This window comes from Cinclus cinclus, chromosome 13 (assembly GCF_963662255.1).
Source record: "Cinclus cinclus chromosome 13, bCinCin1.1, whole genome shotgun sequence".
In the NCBI taxonomy this organism is placed as follows: domain Eukaryota; kingdom Metazoa; phylum Chordata; class Aves; order Passeriformes; family Cinclidae; genus Cinclus; species Cinclus cinclus.
In genome coordinates, this window is record NC_085058.1 from 9,145,542 (window position 1) to 9,168,800 (window position 23,259).

The following is a 23,259-nucleotide window of genomic DNA, read 5'->3' on the forward strand; positions in this document are numbered from 1 at the left end:
CAAAATTAGCAGTTATCAGCTAAAGGCAAGTGCTCCAATTGAAAAAGCAGTGTGAGTGTTCTTGGTGCTTTTCCTTCTGGCATTCACCCAAAGCAGAGTAGCTAAAAGGTTGTTTAATACCTCCTAAAACTTTTTACCATTGATTTAGCAATTATAAGAAGAGCTTTCCATCATAAGTTCTCATATATCTGGTAGTTGAGATGCAGCCCAACATTACATATTGAATGTCATTGATGTCAATGAATATCACTGTTTTAAATTTGATGCAAAGTTTAAAATATCTAGCTAAATACATAATACATTTCAACTAACTCCATGTGACTGCGGAAAGCAGAACTTGTCACATTTTAAAAAATTCCATGGTGACCATCATTATTTTCTCTTTTGTGGTTTGATCTTTTTCATTGGACACACAATCAAATCCCAGTTAGATCTCACATATAACTTGGAAACAACAACAGAGCAACTTGGAGTCACTTCAAAGAATAAAAGGCTGACACACCAAGAGAATTTAAAAGAATACATATTGATCTGGATAACAAATTGGCCTGATTTTCTCTGACTCTTCCAAGCAATTAACACAGGTAATCTCCTGAACTTTTTCCACAGAGGGTTTTGGAAGATCTCTATATGCCTTGTCAGTTCTAATTCAGAGATGCTTGGAAATCCTGAGAAGCTGGGATATCAGATTTTTCAAAACCCAGTATTTTCCTTTCCGTGGTCATTTGTTTGGCACTGCCTCAAAAACCCTTTTAAATTCTTATAATTCTCTCTATTTCTGTGTATATAAAATCTAGATTCACAACAAAGAGTTTATCATCTGAAAGCCCTAAATTTATTTATGCATGTTACAATTATTGTGTGAAAAGAGATATAACTAAAATTAGTGAAGAATGTTTAACTTCCTTCTGATGCACCTGCACCATTCTCTAAGAAAAGGAAAAGAAATTCATCATCTGTTTATGCAATTCCTTTATATTTTAACACAACCATTTTCCCATGCCAGGTTGTGATATTAGAATTTTTTTCCCAATAACATAAAGATCAAAGTAGACCCAAATTTCAGCTTCCAGACACACTTACTAACCCAGCAAAAGTGCGATAGAAATAAAATAACTCTTCTGAGGCTGTGAAAAGCAAATGTACACAGACCAAGAAATAAACTCAGGGCTTTTTGCTAGTCAGGAGCAGTTCCATCAGCAGCTAATAAAACTTACTGTGTATAAGGCGTTCTTATGCTCACATAGAGGCAATACCTGTTAAAGGATTTCCATCTATTATCCTGCTCTGTAACACAAAACTATGACTAAAATGGAGGTCCTTACTGAACTCCTTTTAGTCATCATTAAGAAACAACATAGCAAGGGAAAAACTTTTCATGTTAATGTAGGTTATACATTGAATTCTCTACTCCCCTACCTACTTCCAATTATAACCCAACAATAACTTGACACAGAAGATGATGAAGTGCAATCATAATAATTTGATGAAAGTTATCATTCAAGGCAAGGGAAAAAAACTGTCATAAGGACTATTTTGCTGCTTCTGGAAATATTCTACCTAGCAGTAATCCAAATGTGTCAGAGAATTCAAGAAAAATAAATTTGTTTTACCATAGAGAACTGAAGGAAAGGAGAAATCATCTGCATGCAGCACCATCTGTGTATCATTAACAAATTTCAAAATGGATTAGACCATGTGGTAAAATTATCAGTCTCTAGCTCCTCATTAGGCAAGCAGTAAATTAATACAAGAGCAAGTCTCTGGAAGAAGTAAAACAGTACTATCCAGAATCCATATACATGATGAGAACTCCAGCTGACCTACTTTCACTTTTTAAAAATATGGAAATAATGAGCTCTTAAGCTCTCATTTTCAAGAAAGTGAAGAATAAAATGAAGATTATATTAAGTGATACTGGTATGGAAAAACCAGGAAAGGTGGTGCTTTTGCCTTCTAACAGAGAAGGTGCATGAGAAACCACAGAAAAGCTGTCTTTGGTCTTTGCCTTTACTTTCCTGTCTTGGGCTATTCTCTCATTTCATGCAACCAAGTGAAGATCACTGCAGAGAATGGAGAGCTGCAGTCCCATGGACTTGGGAGGTGCAGGTGCATGAGGGGGGTTCCCAGCAGTGTGCTATGACAGAGAGGGAAGAGCAAGGCAGAAGAGAGTCAGATGGGTGTTTTTGCATAGATAAAGCTTGGTAACAAAGGCTGTGAGGAAAGCAATCTCCCTTGCTCAAATGGCAACACCTTTTGGAGAGAGTTGGAGGGAGGAGTCATAGCTAACTGCAGTCAGCTGTGCTGGCAGTAAAAAGACTGGGGGATCCTAGAAAATAGCATTAGTTTTTGCACGAAGGAGTAGAGTGGGAAGTGTGATTAAAACAGAGCCACAAATGTCTTTGGAATGACAGCATTCTTTGCCTGAATGAGAAGTTAAATGAAAATTGCATAACTGCTTTTAGGGAGGCCTAGTGAAACAAAGGCTTGAATAAATATACTGTAGACAGCAAAGAAAGGTGAGGAAGGTCTAAACTTTGTCAGCAAAAGAAGTAAGGTTTAATCTAAAAACATGAGCATTATTGAGCTACTGTCAGCCATTTCAAGGAGTCCTATGCAGAGGTTACAGGATATCTGCACAAGGGATTGACACAGCTTATTCTCAGAGGATTCAGTATTTGAATTTATTCACCTGTGAATGGAAGAGAGGGCATAAAAAGAGCATCTTCAGTCTCCATAGTCCTTATCAGTGACAAGAGTTCTCCTTACACCTATGAGATTGCTTTTTGTGTGCAACCCACAAAAACCAGAAATTCCACGTTGCCTTTTAAAGGCCTACATCTATGAAACTGTAATTAATCAACTGGTTTGGGAAAGTAGTACATACAGCAAGATAGTATGGTCACATGCAGCTTTCTACAGGCACAGACACAATACTTACCTGTCAGAAGCATGTGCATAATATTAAGCAAATTAATGCCATAACTACCTTTTAGTGACTCCCATCTCCCCTCAAAATAGGAATCTAAACAGGAAAACCTTCATAGTGTCAATTGCATAGCATTTCAGATATAAAAGCAGAAGATGAATGATTAATTTAATCTCATCACCTTGTCTTTGTAATAAATTTTAATTATAGTAAAAAGTACTTACAGAGTACACCAGCAACAGGATTATACCCCTATTAATTGGGTAGCTGATATAACTGATAAATTTTACCAAAGGCTTTTATTTCTTTACCTTTCCTGAATAATAAGAAAGAATCCCCAGAACCAGATGCAAGATAACTTCATTTGGAGACAGCAAAACAAAATGTACAGGTTTCTGCCACATTTACTGTCAACCACTGGAAGATCTTTTCCCTCGACTTTTTAATTTCAAGTACTAGAGTGATATTATATTGCTAGAATTTCATTACTATACATTTACCAGAATGAAGACAAAATTGTGCTACAGCTTCCAATGACACTTATATTATATACAAATAGGTAAAAAAATCTCTTATCTAACTGAGCTCAGCATCAGAATTGTTGTATTAATTTCTCAAAAAATAAGGAATTAAAAAAATTAAAAGGGGAATACATACACAATGAAACTATCTTTCTTTTAATATAATTTCTTAAAACAGAAAGTGTAGAAAAAATGCTATAATGCTGTAGGACTAATTTGCAGATGCAAATAACAAAATTCTCAGTTACACTTTTACTTACCCAGCAAATGCTTGGACTGCATAAAGCTTGGAAGCATCCAAGGAACTTGTGCTTACTAATCGAGCCTTTAATAAAGATTAAAAAAAAAGTATGGTTACTTGGTTGCTTTCAGTAAGTTCTGGACAGAATTTAACTGCATTAAACATATAAGACATATGAAAATGTTTAGCAGGGTCAGCTCCAGGCCAAAGCTAGATTAACTGTTCCTTTGGGAAACATTTTGGTAGCATTCAGCACTTAATGACACACAATGGAAGAACCCATGGGAAGGTAGAGGTGCTGCTTCCCAAATACTGTTGCCCTTTAAATCCTATAGTGAATGCAGGGTAGGTGATAACTGGAGGTAAAAATCAGATATCATGTTTGACAGTAGCAGACCCCTGTGTTGGCAATTACAGTAAGCACAACAGTGAGGGTTACCCTGTATAGAAATGCAACACATTTGCAATACAATCAAAGGAGAACAAAAGAGTGGAAAGCTGGGAAAAAAACCATGCAGATTTCACAACTAAAATGAAGGAACAAAACAGGTCAAATAAGTCACAAACAAACATCAACAAAATACATGATCCCTATAGCAAATAGGTGATTTTAAACCTTTTCATCCATAGAACCGCTATCTGAAAGAGAATTGGGAAGAAGGGGAATATAGGTTAGAAAAAACAGTCTCTGAAAAAAATCTTATGCTATAAAATCTGTCAGTGTTTTAATCTGTTAATGTACACCAGAATCCAAGTAACATCTGTGCTTAGCTGTATAACTGTAGCAAGATTGCTATCTCTACATTTTAAACAAGCAAAAAGATGTTCTTGGTAGATAAGAACCGCTCCCACATATGAAGGACTGTGTGGATAGCATATAATTCACATACTATACCCCATCTCCATGTGATTTTTAATTTTTCAAAAATGTATTTTAATAATAATGAATATATATTTAATATAGTTGCAGTATTCAAGTAAATAATGTTCTATTTTCAGGAAAAGGAAAGTGTTTCTAAGGATATAAACACCACATTCCCCACCCCAACTCCTGAACTGTAACTTTTCTATCACAGCTACTCATAAAATAACCAAAATTACTCCCCAAATGCCAACAGAACTACAAATGTGAAAGTATAAGTTATTTCATATATATATAAATATCTCATTCTAAATTTATTAATGCAAGAGCACAATGTGAAATTTTACATTCAGACAGAAAATACTTGCTGACAGAAAAAGCTACCCTTATTTTATTGTCTTGTGACATTTGCACATTATAGTACAGTGCATACATGAAACAGAATTGTTTTAATTGTCACCTTACTGATCTTCCCACTTTCCCAAAGGGACTGCTCAAGGACTCTTTAAATAGTTTGGATATTCTCGAGATAGCTGGAGATATCTCAGGTTGCATACATTACGAAATAAAAATTTACACCTTAAACATGTGCCACATTTAATTTTTAAACCAGTTTATATGCAGGAAAAATCACATTCAAGCACATAAATCCAAAATATACTGGCAACTGTAAAACTGCATAGCATACAGTAGTGACAATAAGGGCACTAAAAGACTCTATTCTGGCACTAATTTTAGAGGCCGCTTACATGATCAAAGCATTTGGCTGACTAGATTTATGGAAATGAGCTTACTCTTTAAATATTCAATTTAAAAAAAAATACATGTGAGTATATTTGTCTCACAACACCAGATAGTACTGGCTGCTCTTTCAAGCGTATAAAGAATGTTTGGACAACAATATGATCTAGCCTCCCCACTCCAAAATTATTACAGCACTTCACAAGCAGGGTGAGAGCAGAGCTGGGAGGAAACAGGTGGCTGTGAGCTGCGCTGGCCATGGAAATAGGATGGGGTGTGCCTTTATGAGGCCTAAAGAAAAGATGAGTTAAAACCAGAGGGCTGGAGCAGCATCATCAATGAGAAGAAAGGCATGACAGCATGTACCAACAGGGTAGGAGAGACTGAGGCACCAATTCTTGAACTTGTGAAAAGGGAAGAGTCCAAAAGCTGAAGAAAAATCTGAGACTGAGGGAAGTTTTAAGCAAGACACTACCTGTAATTTAAGAAGCCTCATCACAATCTGTTCATGCAACCTGCATCTTCTTTCTAGAATATCTAATCATAACAAAATTGTTAATACTGACACATAAAGGCACAGAATAAATCTCAGTATTAGTTATGTGGAATGCAATTCTTAAGTAGTTTGCAAATACATTGCTATCAGACACCTAAAGAATCACATTAATTCTTCATTTAATCCACTTGTTCAAAAAGTTATATTAAAAATTGTTGAGACTTCTACAGAAAATGGATTTTTTCAGAGCATAAGAGATAGATACATAAAATTTTCTTTATCTCTCTTGGTTTCAGCTAACTTAATCTAATTTCACTACATTTCCTTTACTGGAACCTAATTTTTCCTAAATTTAGGGAGGAGAATGACCAAATTAGGAAGGAGAAAAGGTGTATTTTTGGCTTAACTTGCTTTTCTTTGCAGTCAGTACATGCAAAGAAAAATGCATCCATCTAATGGCCTCTTTTCTCAATAGAAATTACATAAAGCAGACAACTGATGCAAATTTCTGAAAAAAGAAATCTTAAGAACATCTCTTCTTTGTAACAAATGAGTGCATCTTCAGAGACAAAATTAGTTTAAAACTTCATTGTTTACTGCTTCTTCTGAACTGACCATGAGTGAAATAATCTGAACTGTGGAAGTGTTCTCTGTGTATGAGAGCACCAAATCAGGAAGTGTACAGAGTCACCAAGCAATTCACTTTAGTAGTCGTTAGGCTACCAGAACAGACAGCATCATTCCTTGATGTAGATAAGAAATGAACTGTGATTATGTAAGAAGCCACTGAATGTATTTTTAAATCAGGAATTCAGGGCTAGACATCTCATATTATATTGCTGAATGACAATGATTTACTTAAAAGAGCTTATCTTCATATAACTCACTTCTGTCATTCACACATTCAAAATACTAACCTAAAAAAGTAATGAATGCATGTAGGAGCAGTGGAAACACTGGTTCATATAGCTAACCCTTCTTACTGTAATTAGTTGTTTCTCCTTAAATTTTTCTTTTAATTGAAAATTCACTACATTATGATATACCAGTAATACCCTTCATCTTGTGCATCCATACCACAAGCCATTTTAGATAAGAGGAAGGTGTTTTTTACTAGAATTATAGGAAAAATCCTTTTCCTCCTTAACTGTTGCTATTTCAGCTCAGTGCAGTCCACATTCATATTTACAAACCTGTGTAGCAGAATGAAGATGACCAGCCTGCTCTTGAATCTACATACTACTGAAAATTATTTTTTACTAATTTCAAATATTGAAGACAAAAGGAAAATTCTCACAACCCCCTTATTTTTTAACACAGTTAATTACATTTAGTTAGATAACTAAGCAGGAAATTAGATAAAATGAGTATTTAAGTTTCCTTTGATAAGTTCCAGGTATTAAAAAGCAGTAGAATACTCAGCATAGCCACTAAATCTTGGCTTGTGTTGGAAAGGGTTTACATATGGGGATGGCTGGGGAATGAATTAAGAGGGGCTTGTCATTTTTTCAGTACCCTCAAATAAGCCCCCTGGTTATTTTCTATCTACCTATCACTTTAAATGTATGCTTAGTAAAATTTCCAACAAGTGTTTATTAGTGCTGCATAATTACTTTTCAAACTTGGTATGAAAATTAACAGTTATTAGAAAAGTTTAACTTTAAATAGTTATCAACTGTTTTCAGATTGTCATGGTCCAATTATTCTTTCTATTAGCAATGTTACCATCTGTAACTCCTCACACAAAACAGATATTAATCATACAAGACAACCAGTTTCAATACTCGCATTTCTGAGGAAAAAAAATCTATAAAGGATACTGAAAAAGCAGAATCTTCCTGCATGAAAAGTATATTAGCAACGAAGATATGGAAGTCAACACAGACCTTTGCTTTTGTAGCTTTTGACACCATTGGAAATACAACTGGCTCTATCAGTCAGCAGAGGTATTTCTATCAAAGAGGTTCAGGTGATTCTGCCCCCCAGCCATAACCCCCCTTCAAAAGTCTTGTGTCATTTCATTTCTGCACTTTTCTGAGCAGCAGAACATTGTCCCAATACACTCCTCTTTCTTTAATGACTGCAAAAAATTCAGTTCTCCACTCCCTGCCATAGAACAAGAACTGTAACAAGGTTCTAAAAATCTCAACTGTTAGGATAAAAATTAATCAATACATTGATTTTCCACTCTTGTGAGTGTGTATTATAGCACAACACCAAATAGGAAGAAGAATTAAAGTTCATTATTCTCTCAAAGTAGCATTTCAATATTTAATTCTGAAAAAATGGCTGCAGGAATGTCAAACTGATGGATAATTACATTATTTCTGGAAGCAAAGCCTTCAGACAAAACACTTGCTGCAATTAGACAACAATACAGCTGTTCCATGAAAATAACATGTGTCATGTACCCACAGGTAGAAGCAGTTTGAAGACTGAGGCGGACAATTTTAATTAGCATGTATTGCTAAGAAAGTGAAATAACAGATGAAAACCAGGTTTGAATAGAAGCAGGAAATTAAAGAAGTAGATTGGCCAAAACAATGACACAAATTAAGCCATGCTAAAAAACCAAATAGCTGTAGAAGCTATTATTGCCACTACTGAACAGAACATTGCACTCTGTAAGACCAGAGGATGTTGTAGTGCTGAAGCTTATTCTAGGGAGATGGCATATAATGCTTGAAAGATATTGAAGCTAGCACATCATAAGAGATGAGTGATGCTTGTCTGACAAAGGGAAGGTCAAACTTGAATAAAGCCTGGTTGACAGGAGAAATAGAAGAATCGCTGCTAGCACTTTACCAGCAGTGATGTAGAAAAATTACTAGCGGATACATGGAGAGTCAAAACAGGTCAGTTTGGTGAAGATGAAAATTGCATTTATGTCTCTATTCATAAAGTGCTCTGCAAACCTGAAACAAAAGGACATGCTTTAGTGTTTAGAAATTGAGTCCCATTAGACTTCTAATGGCTTTGTTTTACTATTGTTTCTCAACAGCTAGTAGACACTTCTACCAAATTCCAGAACTCATCTCTAAAACAGCAAGTTATAGACTGTCAAGAAAACTATTTGATTACAGAATGTAGTGAGCTAAAAAAAAAAACTACAATTCTCTTGAAGACTGGACTCCCTTGACAATCTCTGGCCTGTTAAGGTGATGATAGGAAGTAGAAGTCAGGATGCATTTTAAGTACTGTCTTCTGACCCCAGAAAACATTAAAATTATAAGGCATACATTAACCAAAAAGGATGAAAAGACATAGTTTATCTCCCTCAATACATGTCATACGTGTACAACAGTACATGCAACCAAGTAATTAATTATTTGCTGTGAAAACAAACATATAATTGATTATTGCAAATCTTTCTGCATCACACAGCTAACAATGCCACAAAGTGTTTGACTTGGATCAATATATCATGGTCTGAGTTGCAAGCTGAAGTCCAATTGGATTACTTCTAAAGAAAAACAAGCAAATAGCCCCTTGGTTGGACAACAAATGTGAGAGTAGTTCCTCTGGACTCTAACAAACAAAAAACATGTTCCTTGGTCCTAGTATTGAACATGAGGATTGCACTGAGACACACAAGATGCTTTATTCTGACAGTCAAGACAGAAGTGACAGCAGGGCAGGGATGTTTGGTGGCAGCCTGGGGCAGAGGGGTGAGCTGCTGTCCACCTTGGGCCACAAAGAACATGTGTGCAATAGCAAAGAGCTGAGTGCCATAAGAGTGGAGTAGAAGGTCAAAGCAGTTGGTGACAAAGACACAAGTGCTCACAGCAAAAATGTTTTACTAACATACCACTTCTATTTTTGGCCCTGATGATTGAAAGCCCATTAGCTGCTGAGCACATCAGACGTGATCTTGAAGAGCAGCATCTGGCTTGGTTGCATTAGTAAAACACATAGATCCCACTCAGCCATACCAGTGATCAAACCAAATATTGTGAATTGGGAAGACAAAGATTTGCTCTAAAAGTGTACCCCTGTTGTAAAATAAAATGCTAATGGTGGCACACCCATATGTCATATAAATATGCTACTGTTAAAGAGCAATAATAACACGTATAGTTAGGATCAGGAACAAAGGATCAGAACGTAGTGTTTGGGCAATAGTCATACATTTCACAGGCTATGACGTTCATAGCTGCTGTTGGCATGAAGTTGTTTTTCCTGTGGAGTTGCTTCCACTTCTGAGATAGGGTTTAGGAACTATCAAAAATAGTCTCAAACACTTTAAACATTACCTTCAGAATCCCCGAACTAGAAGGCTAAAAAATTTAGATAAACTGAGCTAATTTCAAGACTTACAATAGTAAAAGAAAAAATGAGTCAATGTATAATCACATACAAAATAAAAAGATGACATCAAGATGACATTATCACTTACTGAGATAAGACAAACATACCAGATTTTCTTATGTTTATAAGAAACTAGATAAATAGATACAGGAGAAGAAAAATACTTGAAATAATATGATTAGCATTAAACCATTAAAAATGGTTATTTACTGTTATCTTTTATGGTATATGTAAACTCCAAATCAAATTACAATTTGTTTTGGCTCTGATTTAAATAGTAAGTTGGAATAATTATGCCTAAACACCAAAGTGTGCCACAGATGTTAAGACCTATAGACTGGTACACTGGAATTCAAAGGATGACTTTTGGTACTACTGGATTTTTTTTTCTTGATGGGACATGCATAAATCCTGAATGCCTCAATCCCTTTTTATAGTTAATAGAAAAAGGCATGCATCCTTGTCCTTTACTTTCATGCTTTTTTAGAAAAGGAAAATTTCACCAAGATGCCTTTAAAAGTTCCTAAGGAAAATTCCACTACTTTATGTTTGCAGTACCCTCCTTGCCTTATGGATGCAGAGGAGCATCAGCTTCATCCTGTTTGTGCTAAATGAAACAGGAAGAGCTACAGGAGAAGATTAAAAAATGCTTTAGTTTATACTCATCCATTTTATAAATATTCCTCTCTCCTGGTTTATTTTTAAATTCAATAATAGTACATCTATCACATCTGTCTGTCCTTATTCCATCTTGGTATATATGCAGCTGAAGGACAAGAATTCCTTTGGTGAGGCTGCAGTTGCACTGGCGATACCCAGAGCTATACACAGTTTATGGTTCTGTGACAGCACTGACAAATCACTTGCTGCTACTCCAATAATCTGCTCCAGAGAAGCTACTCAAGTGTCAGTCAGCAGATTGCTCTTTGCCACCACTTATTTAGTGAAAACAGATTACAGTATTTTCTGTGGTATTCTTCTCTAGCTAACTTATTCCTTTTATCCTTGTAACTTTTGCACATTGTATTCTTTATCATAGTATCCAAGACATTTTTAAATGGCTCTGTCATCAACACAACCGTAAGTCTTGATTTTCAGATTTTCTAAAACTTCTTATCTTGCAAGCTACCTTAAGAATACTCTCAGCTCCTCAAGGAAACAATCATCGTGGTTAACAAAGTTCTGTCAGTATCAACAATAATTCTGCATCAGCAATAACTGGAGAGGTTTCAGGTATTTCTTTCTATTTAGAGTTCCTGAGACAACTGTCTAGGTGTTCCACTGGAAAATGTGCACAAGGAAAAAGTCTGGTACCTTCCCACAGAAGTAGTCCAAGTTTTCCTTTGACAGCAAAACAGAGACTCTCTTACATACTCTGTTGTAATATTCTACTTCACTAATATACCAGAGGAATACTTGAGCCTACTTATGAATTCATGTTTTCCAAGTCATTACATTTTCTAAATACATGTCTAGATACTGTTTCAGCCTGATGCTTTAACAATATTCCTTTTATCCCAAAGCTGCGTTCAAAAATTATACAGTGTTATTTCTACTTCTAAAACACAATGATCTAAAGAAAATGCTTAAATATTTTGGGAAAAAATAAAAAATATTTTTTAGCCTTGATGATACAATATTGTGTTCACCAAAACCAGTATAAAAACCCTTTGGAACTGACATTCGTGGTCAGCTTTCCTCTTATCTCTAGCAGCTTTAAATATCTTTAAGCTCAAGAAGAGCAGACAAATTGCATAAATATTTATCAATCTACATTAATTCTAAACTCAGTGAAGATTGTGTTAAATTGCCTCCTGTTTTCTTAAGGAGTAGAGTAGCAGAGACTTTCTGCATTTACAAATGAAGCTAGGAGTTTTAACAAATCACTTCTCTTAAAAAGAGAAATCATTCTCTAAGCAAAAGAGTTTTGGGGTGGTCTGCTTTTTTTTTTTTTTCTTTCGGTTTGTCTACTTGTTTTTATTAAACAGCCAAAATATGCATTTCTGCTAAACCTCATTGGTTAAGGATGTTGGGGGAGGGGATGTTGTGGTTTGTTGTGGGTTTTTTTGGTTTGTTGTTGTTTGCTTGGGTGTCTGATTTTGTTTGGGGTTTTGTGTGGGTTTGTTTGCCTGGTTGGTTTATTTTTTTTTTTTTTATGTTTACAAAATGGGTGTAGCTATTCTAGGAAAAGGCATTTGGTAACAGTAGAATTTTTTGAATCTGAGACTGTTACACAAATGTTGTGACACACATTTCCCTGATGTAATGCACACTGGTTTAGCAGGAGTTACTATGCTAAATTAAACTGTTGCTCTTCAATCTATTTGTTTACTATCATATTTACAAAGACATCCAGTATTATAATCTAAAATTTTCTGATAAGAACAAATGCTGTCACTACAGAATTGAAACACAATAAGCCAGAAGAATGCTATTATGTTTCCAGGAAGATATATTAAACAGGTTTTTAAAGAATTCTTTCACTTAACTTGTGGGAAAAAAGTACAGACTGAATGTGTAGCAAGCAACTGACACAGAGCATCCTTTCACAAAACCCCAGCTTTAGAGTAGGTGGTAAATATAACTACTTGCTTTTTCTTCACCGACAGAAAGATAAGATTTATCATCTTTATGACTAACTGATCACATTTCCTGTCATAATTTTTCAAAAGCAACCTTTCTACAAATCTATTAACCTCAAGACAGACTGCCATTTCTGTTTTAAGTCTCTGATATCCCTTTTCTCCATCAAAGGACAGTAGAGAAAGAGGAAGGGAAGGGTATAAAGACTTATGCCTGACTCCAGTGAAACCAGTGGCAAGACAATAATGCATACACTCTCCTGTGCACAAAACAAGCATACAAAGCTGGGTCATATCAATATACCTTGGTTCAGTCAGCACCATCCTGATTGAATTCATGGAGGGGTTAATAATTCTTTAGAACACTATTTTACCTCCTTTAATATTAGTGGCGGATTTTCAGAGTGCACACATACACATGTGAAAAAGGAATTGCGGCTAACCAGGTTGGGTGCAGGAATATTGTACTTATCAGTTTCTACCCACATCATCTGAAAATGTATTTTGTGTCTTCTATATCCTATACAGCTTCTTACTGCACCACCTTCTCATCCCCCACAAAAAAAGAGTTAGAAACATGCATAATTTCATTTACCTAAAAAAAAGACATCCATAAACATGGTGTCAAGAAAGAAAACCAAGACAGGTTAGTTTTTTTTTAAAAAAAGGATTATTACATTTCTGTGGTTCATTATCATTCCCTATACAGCACCAAAATAGATTCCTTTACTTGCAGTAATCTTGTTTCCTCAGTACCAGACATCTATTAAAATTCATAGCAAGAGTAACCATTTCTTCCCCAGCCTGCTCACACAATACATCTGTTCCACTGTGACCATCTTCTGATGCAAAGAGAGAAGGGAAGTTACATGAAAACTTTCCAGAATCTGCCTTTTTACATTATTTACATATGAAGAGAAGGGCAATAGATTAATCATCTTCTGTTGAAAAGTATTCTGTCCCCAAATCCATCTCTTTATAGATGATATGTTAGATGAATATATATTCATTTTCCTTAAACATTGCAGATGAACTGTATCAGCCATATGGAACACACAATCAGTCCTTATACTAATGAAGCATTTTATCACTTGTGAAAAAAACCCAAGCAAACCATAAATAAATGAGACGTGGGAAAAACAAACATAACCTTGTAGCATTAAATACTGTGGCTTCAGTGTTTTGAAACAGAATGAAAAATCTGCTTTTATTAACTATGAGTGTTTCTATCTTGACTACTCTTTCCCAATGATGCAAAGATTAATTGCATTCATTCAGTCAATTTTTCCTCCCAGTCAGACTGTGCCCAAAATTAGAAAGAGGTGAAATTACATTGAGCTGAGTCCAGGAGGAGCACCTCAAAGAGATCATGTAAAAAAGTGTTTAATTTATTACTTTGAACAAGGTGATGCTAAACTTCCAGGCAACTTAAAGTGTGGCCACAACTCAGTTTCAATCCTTTTTGGGGGAATTTGGGTTTACAGTAACACACAGCTCAACTTTATAAAGTATGTCTGTTACTACATTAACTGAAAGCTGCATTATTTCAAGATAGCTTAGATTTAATTTTTATTTATTTAATAAAAAATTATATTTAATTTTTTAACAACAAAATACTTGAAGAAATAAGGGGCAATGAGAACTGAATGTGCTTAGATTTCAAAGAATTCCCAAAACATGAAAAGCTGTAACTTTCATTGTAACAAAAGCAGACTGATTAAAAAGAGCAAAAGATAACTTACAAACCTCTTTTATACTATCTCATGAACAAGACTGACTGGCATTAGCTGTTAGTACTGGTCAATGAAAGAATTGGCATCTCAGTTTGGCATAATACATGCAAAATATATATGTTCTATCTTTATTAATTGCTTCAGTATTTTAAACACTAAACTAAAATTCTGCCATCAGTCTGCACCAGCAGTCTAAGAAGGAACTTTATTTTTACAGAACCCCTCCTACAAACCCAAACACAACTCAACATATTTTAATCAGTCAATGTAGTTACACTAAACAATTAAGAAATAACGTGGGATATATACTTTCCATTTCTCTTTGCACAAACAGTAGCCCTTTCTTAAAGCCCACTTCCCAATACAGTTAATGTAGACTGTGTATAGAGGAACTCTTTAATATAAAAAACAATGTAACATCTAACAGGCTTTTTATTTCTCCATTACAGCCACCACCAAAGAGTAAGGAATTTTCATTACCAAAGTAAGGTTTTAACCTATCCTATTTCCATCTGAATGGCTATAAGATGACTGATTAATTTATTAAACAATACCAGATCAATTAATTTTCATCTGGTACACAGCATTGACCATTTCAAGTCCAAACCCAAGACTTACACTCAGGTAACAAAAGCAGTACAACATCATTAACTACAGCCATTAGTTACAAGTCATTGTGAACCTATGCAAGTGTGTTAAAAACAAACATGATCAAGGTAAGACATAGGAAAAAAGTCTGAGTACAAGACAGGGTTAGGTTAACTTCTAAAGTTCACCTTCTACTCTTTGAAAAAATACAGCTGATTAAGGCAATTCCAGCTAACAGTTTTCCAGAAAAGCTGTCTAAATAAGAAAATACTTTTTTTTTTTTTTAAATCATAGTTTGAATAGGCAGAGTTTGAAATATGCATTGAAGTAAGCTTACTTATTTTAGTGGCAGCTTTTCTTAACATTGAACCAAATGACCACACCACCAGGGTAGTGAGGCAATACATTACTGGTTCCTTTGGTTTCAGATATTAGCATAAACAAAATAAGAGTGTATTCATAGTCATCTCTAAGTTCTGTTCTTTAGTCGTACACCACAAAGTGAAATATAAATCCTTCCTATAAAACAGTAGAAACACTTCCTTCCACTGTTAAAGAGGCAAATCCAATCTCTGTTCCCTGTCCTTTTGAGCTACCACTGCACCTGTGTATAGAGGTAGGTGAGTTTACCCATCTTGACATCATAAACCATCTACAGGTTACTCTGTCTGAAAATTCAGACCAGAGGCATTTTAAAATCTGAATTATTTTTAAAATCTGACATATCAAATGATGGCTGAGATCTTCAACAACTGAATCAAGAAGCTACTGCTCAAAAACTAGCATTCATAGAAAGAATATTTGTTATCATTGAAGGCAACTGAGAAGAGTGCATGCAAAAAAACCAAAAAATAATGCTTATGCTAAGGTACCTGTAAAAGATAAGATAGGGATGGGATGGAATGGAAGAAGCCACTAGGGAAAAAGTGAGGACCAGAACAAAGAAAAAATGCATAAGTCATTCTCAATTACAGTGTACAAAGAAACAAGCAACTAGGTAGTATTTCTTTTGATTTTTTCAAGCCATCAATCCCTCCATACACTAACTAATACATGCACTAACACAATGTCCCCATATCCTTACAGAACTTTAAACCTGAGGATTACTCATGTACTGCTCATGTCTCCTCTCATTTATGCAGCCCATTCATTCCAGTATGCCTCCAAAACCATTTTTAAATAAATAATATATAAGCAATCAGCTCAGAGTCTATTTTTTCCTCCAGCTGGTGACAGAGAATAGGACTATCTTATGGGGTTCTTGTGAACTAACAAATTATTTATGTACCAAAAATTTATTGACCTTACGTTATGCATTACTGGAATGAAAATCATATAATTCTAAAGACCTCTTTTGTATTAAACTGGAGAACTAACACTACTGTATTACACAGTTCTATCTCTGCTTGGACAGATCTTTGTCTAACAATTCCTGCTTACATGGAGGGATGAAATAATTCAGTGAAGAACAGGTTATGTTTTGGTTATATAAGGATGATTAATTCAAAGAAGTTGTTCTCTTTTCCATCTAAAAGTAAGAAATCTGAAGTTGACTGTGAATCAGTTACAGGGGTAAAAGAGTAAAACAACCCCAAAAAACATTCATAAAAATCATGTAAACCCTAAGCTATTAGTCACTTTAACAAACTTATTATTGCTCCTGCAAGTATTAAAATGAAGATTGAACACCTTAAGCTACTATTTGCTTAAATGATAAACTAAGTATTCTCTGAACATACCTAATTACACACATAAAGAAGAGAAGAAAGGTTGTCAAAAGCAAGAAGTTACAAAATATATTTTGTGAGTTTTGAAGAACTCCTTTAAGAACTGATTTACAAAATGATTTTTCCTAAACTATGTGCCATTCAAATAATAAACAGAAATAAAAGGTGTTTTGTCTTAGCAGCCAAAATGACATTAAGAAGACATCCTTCTCCAAAGGTTGCATACAAAGTATTCAAAAATGCATTTCCATATCACAGAACAGCTGAGGCTAGAAAAGAACTCCAGAGGCTTTGTCTAAGAACCCTGCTCAAATCAGGCCACCCAGAGCAGGTTGCCCAGGACCATGTCCAGATGGACTTTGACTATCTCCAAGGACAGACATCCCACCAGTGGATTTCATTATCTGTGGAGAGACTGTCCGTAATACCCATTATCCAGCTCGCTGTGAGTAAGCTGAAAGTAAAATAGAGTTTGCTCCAATAGTACTACCTGATGTCGCTGTTGAGGCAGGTGTGACATACAAATACACACATTGCATTTCAGAAGTCTAATATCCCGTTTATTACATCAGCTAGCTGTCTTTTATATACTCTACAAAGTTTGCATTTGTTCACTGGTTATGACAGATCAACATAACATTCATTGGCGTAAAAGCCATCTCCACGTCTGTTTTCCACAAAACTTTTCTAAAATTACTTTTCCTAGCTGCAGGTTTTCTTTCCCGCTTATCTCATTCTCCTTCTTCTCTTCTTGGTCTCCAGGCCAATGGCCTTGATAGAATATCTTTCAGAAATTACCCTTATTTATTAACCCTCTCTGGCTCACAGACCAACTGTAAGCCTCTCCACAACCTGCCACTCAGGAGAAATAGGTTTCAGGTAATATATTCTTTGAGTAGACTACTCCAGCTAGAAAATACATTTTGCAAGTTTTAAATTCTGAAGAATTAAGTGTTCTTGCAGACATAAAGGTTAGAATATCCTATTCATGCATTAGATATAAAACCATGAAGGACTATAGATATTGCTAATAGGTATTGCTAGGTGTACTATAGGACCCAAAAGTCCATTTGTAACAAACCAGTTGGTGACTGCAGAAGCAGAATCCCTGACTGAAACACATCTCCTCCTCCTCGATGGCATGGAAAACAGAGTAAAGACAAAACAGAACTGCTGCTCAAGAGTGAATGCACACTGTTCTCAGAATAAGCTGAGAAGTAGTATATTGTAGCAGTTCATTTGTAAATTCCCCTTAACCTTCCAACTGCCTTTCTCTTTTTTTTCCCTTCTCTTTTATAATATTCAATATTGTTTTATTTTTGGAAACATAAGTGGAGGTCGCAGTATGACATCTGGTAACCACACAGACATTTTGCCCCATAGACTACACCCAATAACACATTTTCATAAACTGGTCTTGGTGTCAAATGGATTCTCTGTAAATATAAGAAATGTTTCATCCATTCAGAAATAAAAATGTAATAGGTTAAGGGACTGAAAGAAATCTTTCACCTATTGTGTTAAAAGGAGAACATACATTTAATTCATAGAAAGGATTTCATGGGGTATATCAAAGTCAGTTCTCATTTTATAACAACCTTTTATCTACCAATGTACACAAATGCACGGACTTTAAATACTAGAATCAAACTGGGTTTCAAAATTTGTGGTCATCCTTGTGGGTTACCTTTACTTAAGTCTTCAGAACATTATATTCCTATTGTACAATGACATTGTAAAATGAATGTGGTTCCCTTCCCCCATGCCTCATAAAATCAGGGAAAAGTAATGAAAATCCTCATTATTGATAGCTGTTCATTCATATACACACCACCTAGTTTCTAACAGAGTACTGCAGAAAAACACCTGCAAAATACAAATGTGCAATCAAGTGCCATTATTTAGACATAAAATAGACTTTAAAGTAAACTCTACTACTGTCAATGGTTAAATGCTTTTGCAATCGACTTTCAAGTTGACTATATATTTATTGTAAAAGTAGCTGTTAATGTACAAAAGAAACACTGTAGAAGCTCAAGCTCATTACTATTGAATACAATTTTTGGCTAAAGGCACAGTTTTTCATCTTTAAAATGAATGTATCAGATGATTATTTTTCCAAGGCAAATAAAAGAAAGATTCAGTCAAGGTGACAATTACCATCTGGCTAGCTACAGTCATTATGATGCTCCCAATTAAATGCACATGCAATATTATAATGAATACTATTAGAATTCCCCTTAATGTTTACATTAAATATCATCATATTTGTATATTACTAGTATATTATTTTGTATATTACCAGTAACTACTTTGTATATTATTAAAGCTATATATATGACTATCTGCTTTGAAGCCTGATAATATGAAAGATAAAAATAATGAAAAAAATCAGTGTCAAAGCCTCCTGTGAATTAAGCTCCTTGCTAAAGGAACTTCTTCAGACATGCATGACCCATTTACACTCTTGTCTTTCTTCCACACCCTTCTCACCCCATTTTGGGGACTGACTACTTCTCTGAGAGCTTGTTGGGATGACAAATAAAGACAGAATCAAAGTGAGAACAGACATAAAATCAGTTTAGATTTCCTTCCACTCTTGTAAGTACATAACAAGTTATGGGTTGCGTAGTGGGTATAGAACACTGCCCATCAGGATGGATACAGAACCAACAATGCCTTGAAAACTGTTGAAGAAAGCAAGAGTGTAATATCTGAACACTCTGTATTGCTCCTATAAATATATTTATAAAACTATGAGAAAACCAAGAACAGTGTACTATTTAGTTATTTTTTAAAAAAAAACTTTAATCTTGTGAAATTTAGTTTTCAAGTTACTGAAATTCTAGAAATACAGCTACTTACAAGCATGTCTGACTAAACATATTCAGAAAACTTTCAAAACAAACTTGTGAAATTTAATCTTCTGATTTCTATGGAACTATTTCACTCTCTAAACAAAACACAAGCATAATTTTTGCTGCTGAGTTTAATGGGAGCAAGAAAAGGTACTACACAAAAATCAGTGTCCAACTCTAATGAGAACATTGTTGTACTTGAAAGACAGTATTAAAACACTATTACCTCCAGCAAGGATCTTCTCCTCCAAATCATTCATCTGTTTCTTGTATGCTTTTAAAGCTGCTTCTTTAAATGATGGTCGTATTCTTTTTTTCTTTGGAATTTCAGTAACTTCAGTAATGACCTCTGGGACATTCTGATTTTCATCCTCCCTTATTTCTACTTCAGGAACCATGTCACTTTCAACTTCCAATATCTCTTCACTGATCACACTGTCAAACTGTGTATCATATTGTTCCTCTGGTAGCATTGCATATGGAGTTTCATACAAAGACTGGTCCAGTTCATACTCTTGGACCTGCTCACTAGTTTCACTACTATTAGTTCTATTTTCTAGTTTAGCAAGGACTTGTTCCATTACTTCTACATAGTCTGTTTCATTCCCACCAGATGGTTCAACTAATTCTTCCTCATACTCTGCTTTGTAGCAATAAGGCTCAGCATAAACATCAGAATCAAGTGTTGTACTTGATTCATTTGCAGTAGACTGAGATAATGTTCTAAATCTTCCCATAAAAGATGAGCCACTGTCTTCATACCCACTTAAACTTTGTGTACTTTTATTCCAGACTACTTCTAAAGCTGACTTAGCACGCTGAAGCGTAGATCCAAATTTAGGAAAGCTGAAAGTCTTATCAGAAAGATCTATGCTTAATCGGCTGTGCCATGATTTAGGGGCGGTTTCCTCTGATTCGTCACTTGGTAGTTCACTCTGACTTCGGTACATCATAGGCAACCTGTTTTGATTCTGATAAGAGGAGATAGAATTTGTTTCCTGATAATCATCATATTGACCAGTCCACTGACTTTGTGTTTCACTGTCAAGGCCTGGACACGATGGAGAAGTACCATCTAGAGTGAAATCATAGCTTTCAGTATCATACTGGAGGTCAGAACTTTGTCCCTTTCCAAAATCTGTCTGTTGGTCTGAAGGGCTGCTCATATCATACACAAAAACTTCCTGCGTGGATGAGTCGAGGCCCAGATCTGCCCCTTGCTCCAACTGATTCCAGTTTTTCCATGGGGAAAGATCATCCTGTAAAGAAAGCTGACTATCATCATAATGGTTTATGTCTCCAGATACACAGATTATTCCATTGCTTACTCCACTATCAACAGTTTCTATGTTCCCTGCTTCATTTTGCTCTGGATACTGTTGCATATCTTGGACAAAAGTCTGTTCCTGGGAACTGCCATACCAGTTTAGAGAATCATCTTGCCTTCGCTGCCAAAGTTCTCGATCAGAGGAAGACAACAATGAACTGCCATTTGTTCTACTAAAATACTGGTTTTCTGAAAAATCCTCAGAGTATGACTGACACAATTTTGAGAAATCCGATTCTGAACGGCTAAGCTTTGGTGTTGCAAAGTCATTCTGTAAATTCCATAAAGGAGTCACATCTGAATAATAGGTCTTAGATTGCTTTTCCATAGTGTCAAATTCTGGCGACTGATTGTCATAATTTCTTCTATGTGAAAAGGTGCTATTGTCAGCAGTTCTGTCAAGGTCTTTAGTGTTTAGGGACTCACTAGTCCCCTTTGTTGTGCTTGTTTTTATCTGATGTGCTGATTTAGATATTTTTGCATAACTGTTCTTATTTATATCTGATTCCAAGTCTTTATCACTGTCAGGTGACTCCCAGTCATGCATTTTAGATTTTGTCTCCATGGTTAAAAGTTTCATATCCATGCTTTCGTATGTCTGAGAGGAAGGCAGTCCTCTTTCTTTTTTATCTTTTATTTCATGGGAAAATATATCGGTAGAAATTCCAATGCCAGTTCCCTTAAGTTTATAAGACTTTTTCAAAATCAAATCTCTCTGTTGTGATGACTCAAAGTAAACAAGAATGGGTCTTGGCTTTGCATTTGGACAGTCTCTTTGCTGGCCAAGCCTTTGGGCAAACTCAATTTTAATAGAGCTCTGTGCCTCTGAGAATCCCATTTTTTCCATTAATATTTTGTAAACTATGCTTTCAGCTTTTTCAAACTGTTCTTCAGGCACATTTAGAAATCTAAGACTTGCTTTGTTTCCTGGATGGCCTATCTGCTTAATGTAGTCATGTATGTCCCGAGTTTCTCTTCTGGACTGTACAAATCCAGTTCGTAATTGTTCAATTTCATTTTGCACAACTTCCACACTACTAGAAATTTCATCAATTGATTGTTTCAGAGCATTAACATGCCCTCTTAATTCAGAGAGTTCTGTTTCAATTTGACTTATTCCCTGAAGCTCTTTAAAGATCATTTCCATAACATCGTGGGTTTGGCTTATACAACCTGTTGAACTAAAGCCAGGTTCAAGAGTATTTGATTTCTGGTGACGACCAGTTCTGTCCAGAGATTTACTTCTTAAACCCCATGTTTTCCTCCATGAACTTAGCTCCGAGTCTGATGAGACACATTCTTGGCTCTTTTTCCATTTTCTTAGTTTTCGTAAGGCTCCCAGCTTCAACGTGTGTAAAGTGCGTTCTCCATCCGAACTTCCATCAGAGGCTGCGAGGCTGCTCAAGCTTTTCCTGTTGCGTCTCACAGGCATTGTGTGGGATAAGTATTCGTTTTTCTTGCTATTAGTTTTTACTTCACTTAATGACTCAGAACATGAGCTATCATTTGAAGAGAGGTCTTGAACTATATCTTCATTATTAGTGTTTGCTACAAAAATATGCCTTTGCAGTCCATTGGCAATAGCAACTCTGTAACTGAATGTTGGAGAAAGTGAAAATTCTCTATTGCTTTCCTCTTCTTCAGTTGATAAATTGCGAGCAGATGGGCACTTGGCAATCTTTTTAACAGTGCTTTTTAAAGTATTTGAAAATTTTGGATTTTTTGTTTGTCCAATCTGAGTTAAGTCTTGTTCCTTTTTGCTCTGACAACTCTCTTTCCTTTTTGTACTATTTCCCGATTTCTTTGTAAACATTCCTTTGCAAATCTTATATATATAAGATGAGATCAGGCTCTTGAAAAGGGCAGAAACCATGGAGTGTAATTTATTTTAAGCTGTTTCCACAAAACACAATTTTTGATCCAGAGAAGTATTTGTATCTCCAAAAGGATCATTGGCAAATGTTTCAATGGAGACTATAGCCATAAAGACTACTGATGCTCTGGAATAATGTGACAGAAAAATAAAAAATCACGCATCTGCTTGTTCGAAACAAAATCCTGAAGAAGTTTTGTATGTCTTGAAAAATCTCACTGTGTTGCACATGGCTTCTTGAAGTGTCTGAAAAGGAGGGAATGACATTACAATGGCTGCCAAGCAAATCTATCATTCAATAATACTGATGATGTTTTAAATAGGTTACAATGAAAACACAGACAATTCCCCATAATTGTCTGAATAGATTTTTTCATGAATAATTGAAGCTCAAAACAGTTCTAGGCAATACTGTTAACAACAATTAGTAAGCTATACTTATTTCCAGGCTTCTTCATCCAGTTTAATTGTCT

General features: G+C 35.3%; 1 protein-coding gene across 2 annotated transcripts in view; it reads right to left on the bottom strand.

The window, feature by feature from the left end:
* UNC13C (unc-13 homolog C) overlaps positions 1 to 22,789 on the bottom strand; it is a 128,110-nt gene extending 105,321 nt beyond the window's left edge. Inside the window, exons 1-3 of one of the 2 annotated variants that reach the window (XM_062501805.1) lie at positions 19,813 to 22,789; positions 4,308 to 4,330; positions 3,711 to 3,775 (exon numbers count right to left, since the gene is read on the bottom strand). In XM_062501805.1, the coding sequence (XP_062357789.1) occupies positions 3,711 to 3,775; positions 4,308 to 4,330; positions 19,813 to 22,786 (3,062 nt within the window). In that variant the 5' untranslated portion in view covers positions 22,787 to 22,789. The remainder of the gene's footprint in view (positions 1 to 3,710; positions 3,776 to 4,307; positions 4,331 to 19,812) is intronic. The other variant, XM_062501804.1, reaches the window with a different exon arrangement.
* Positions 22,790 to 23,259: the final 470 nt, after the last annotated feature.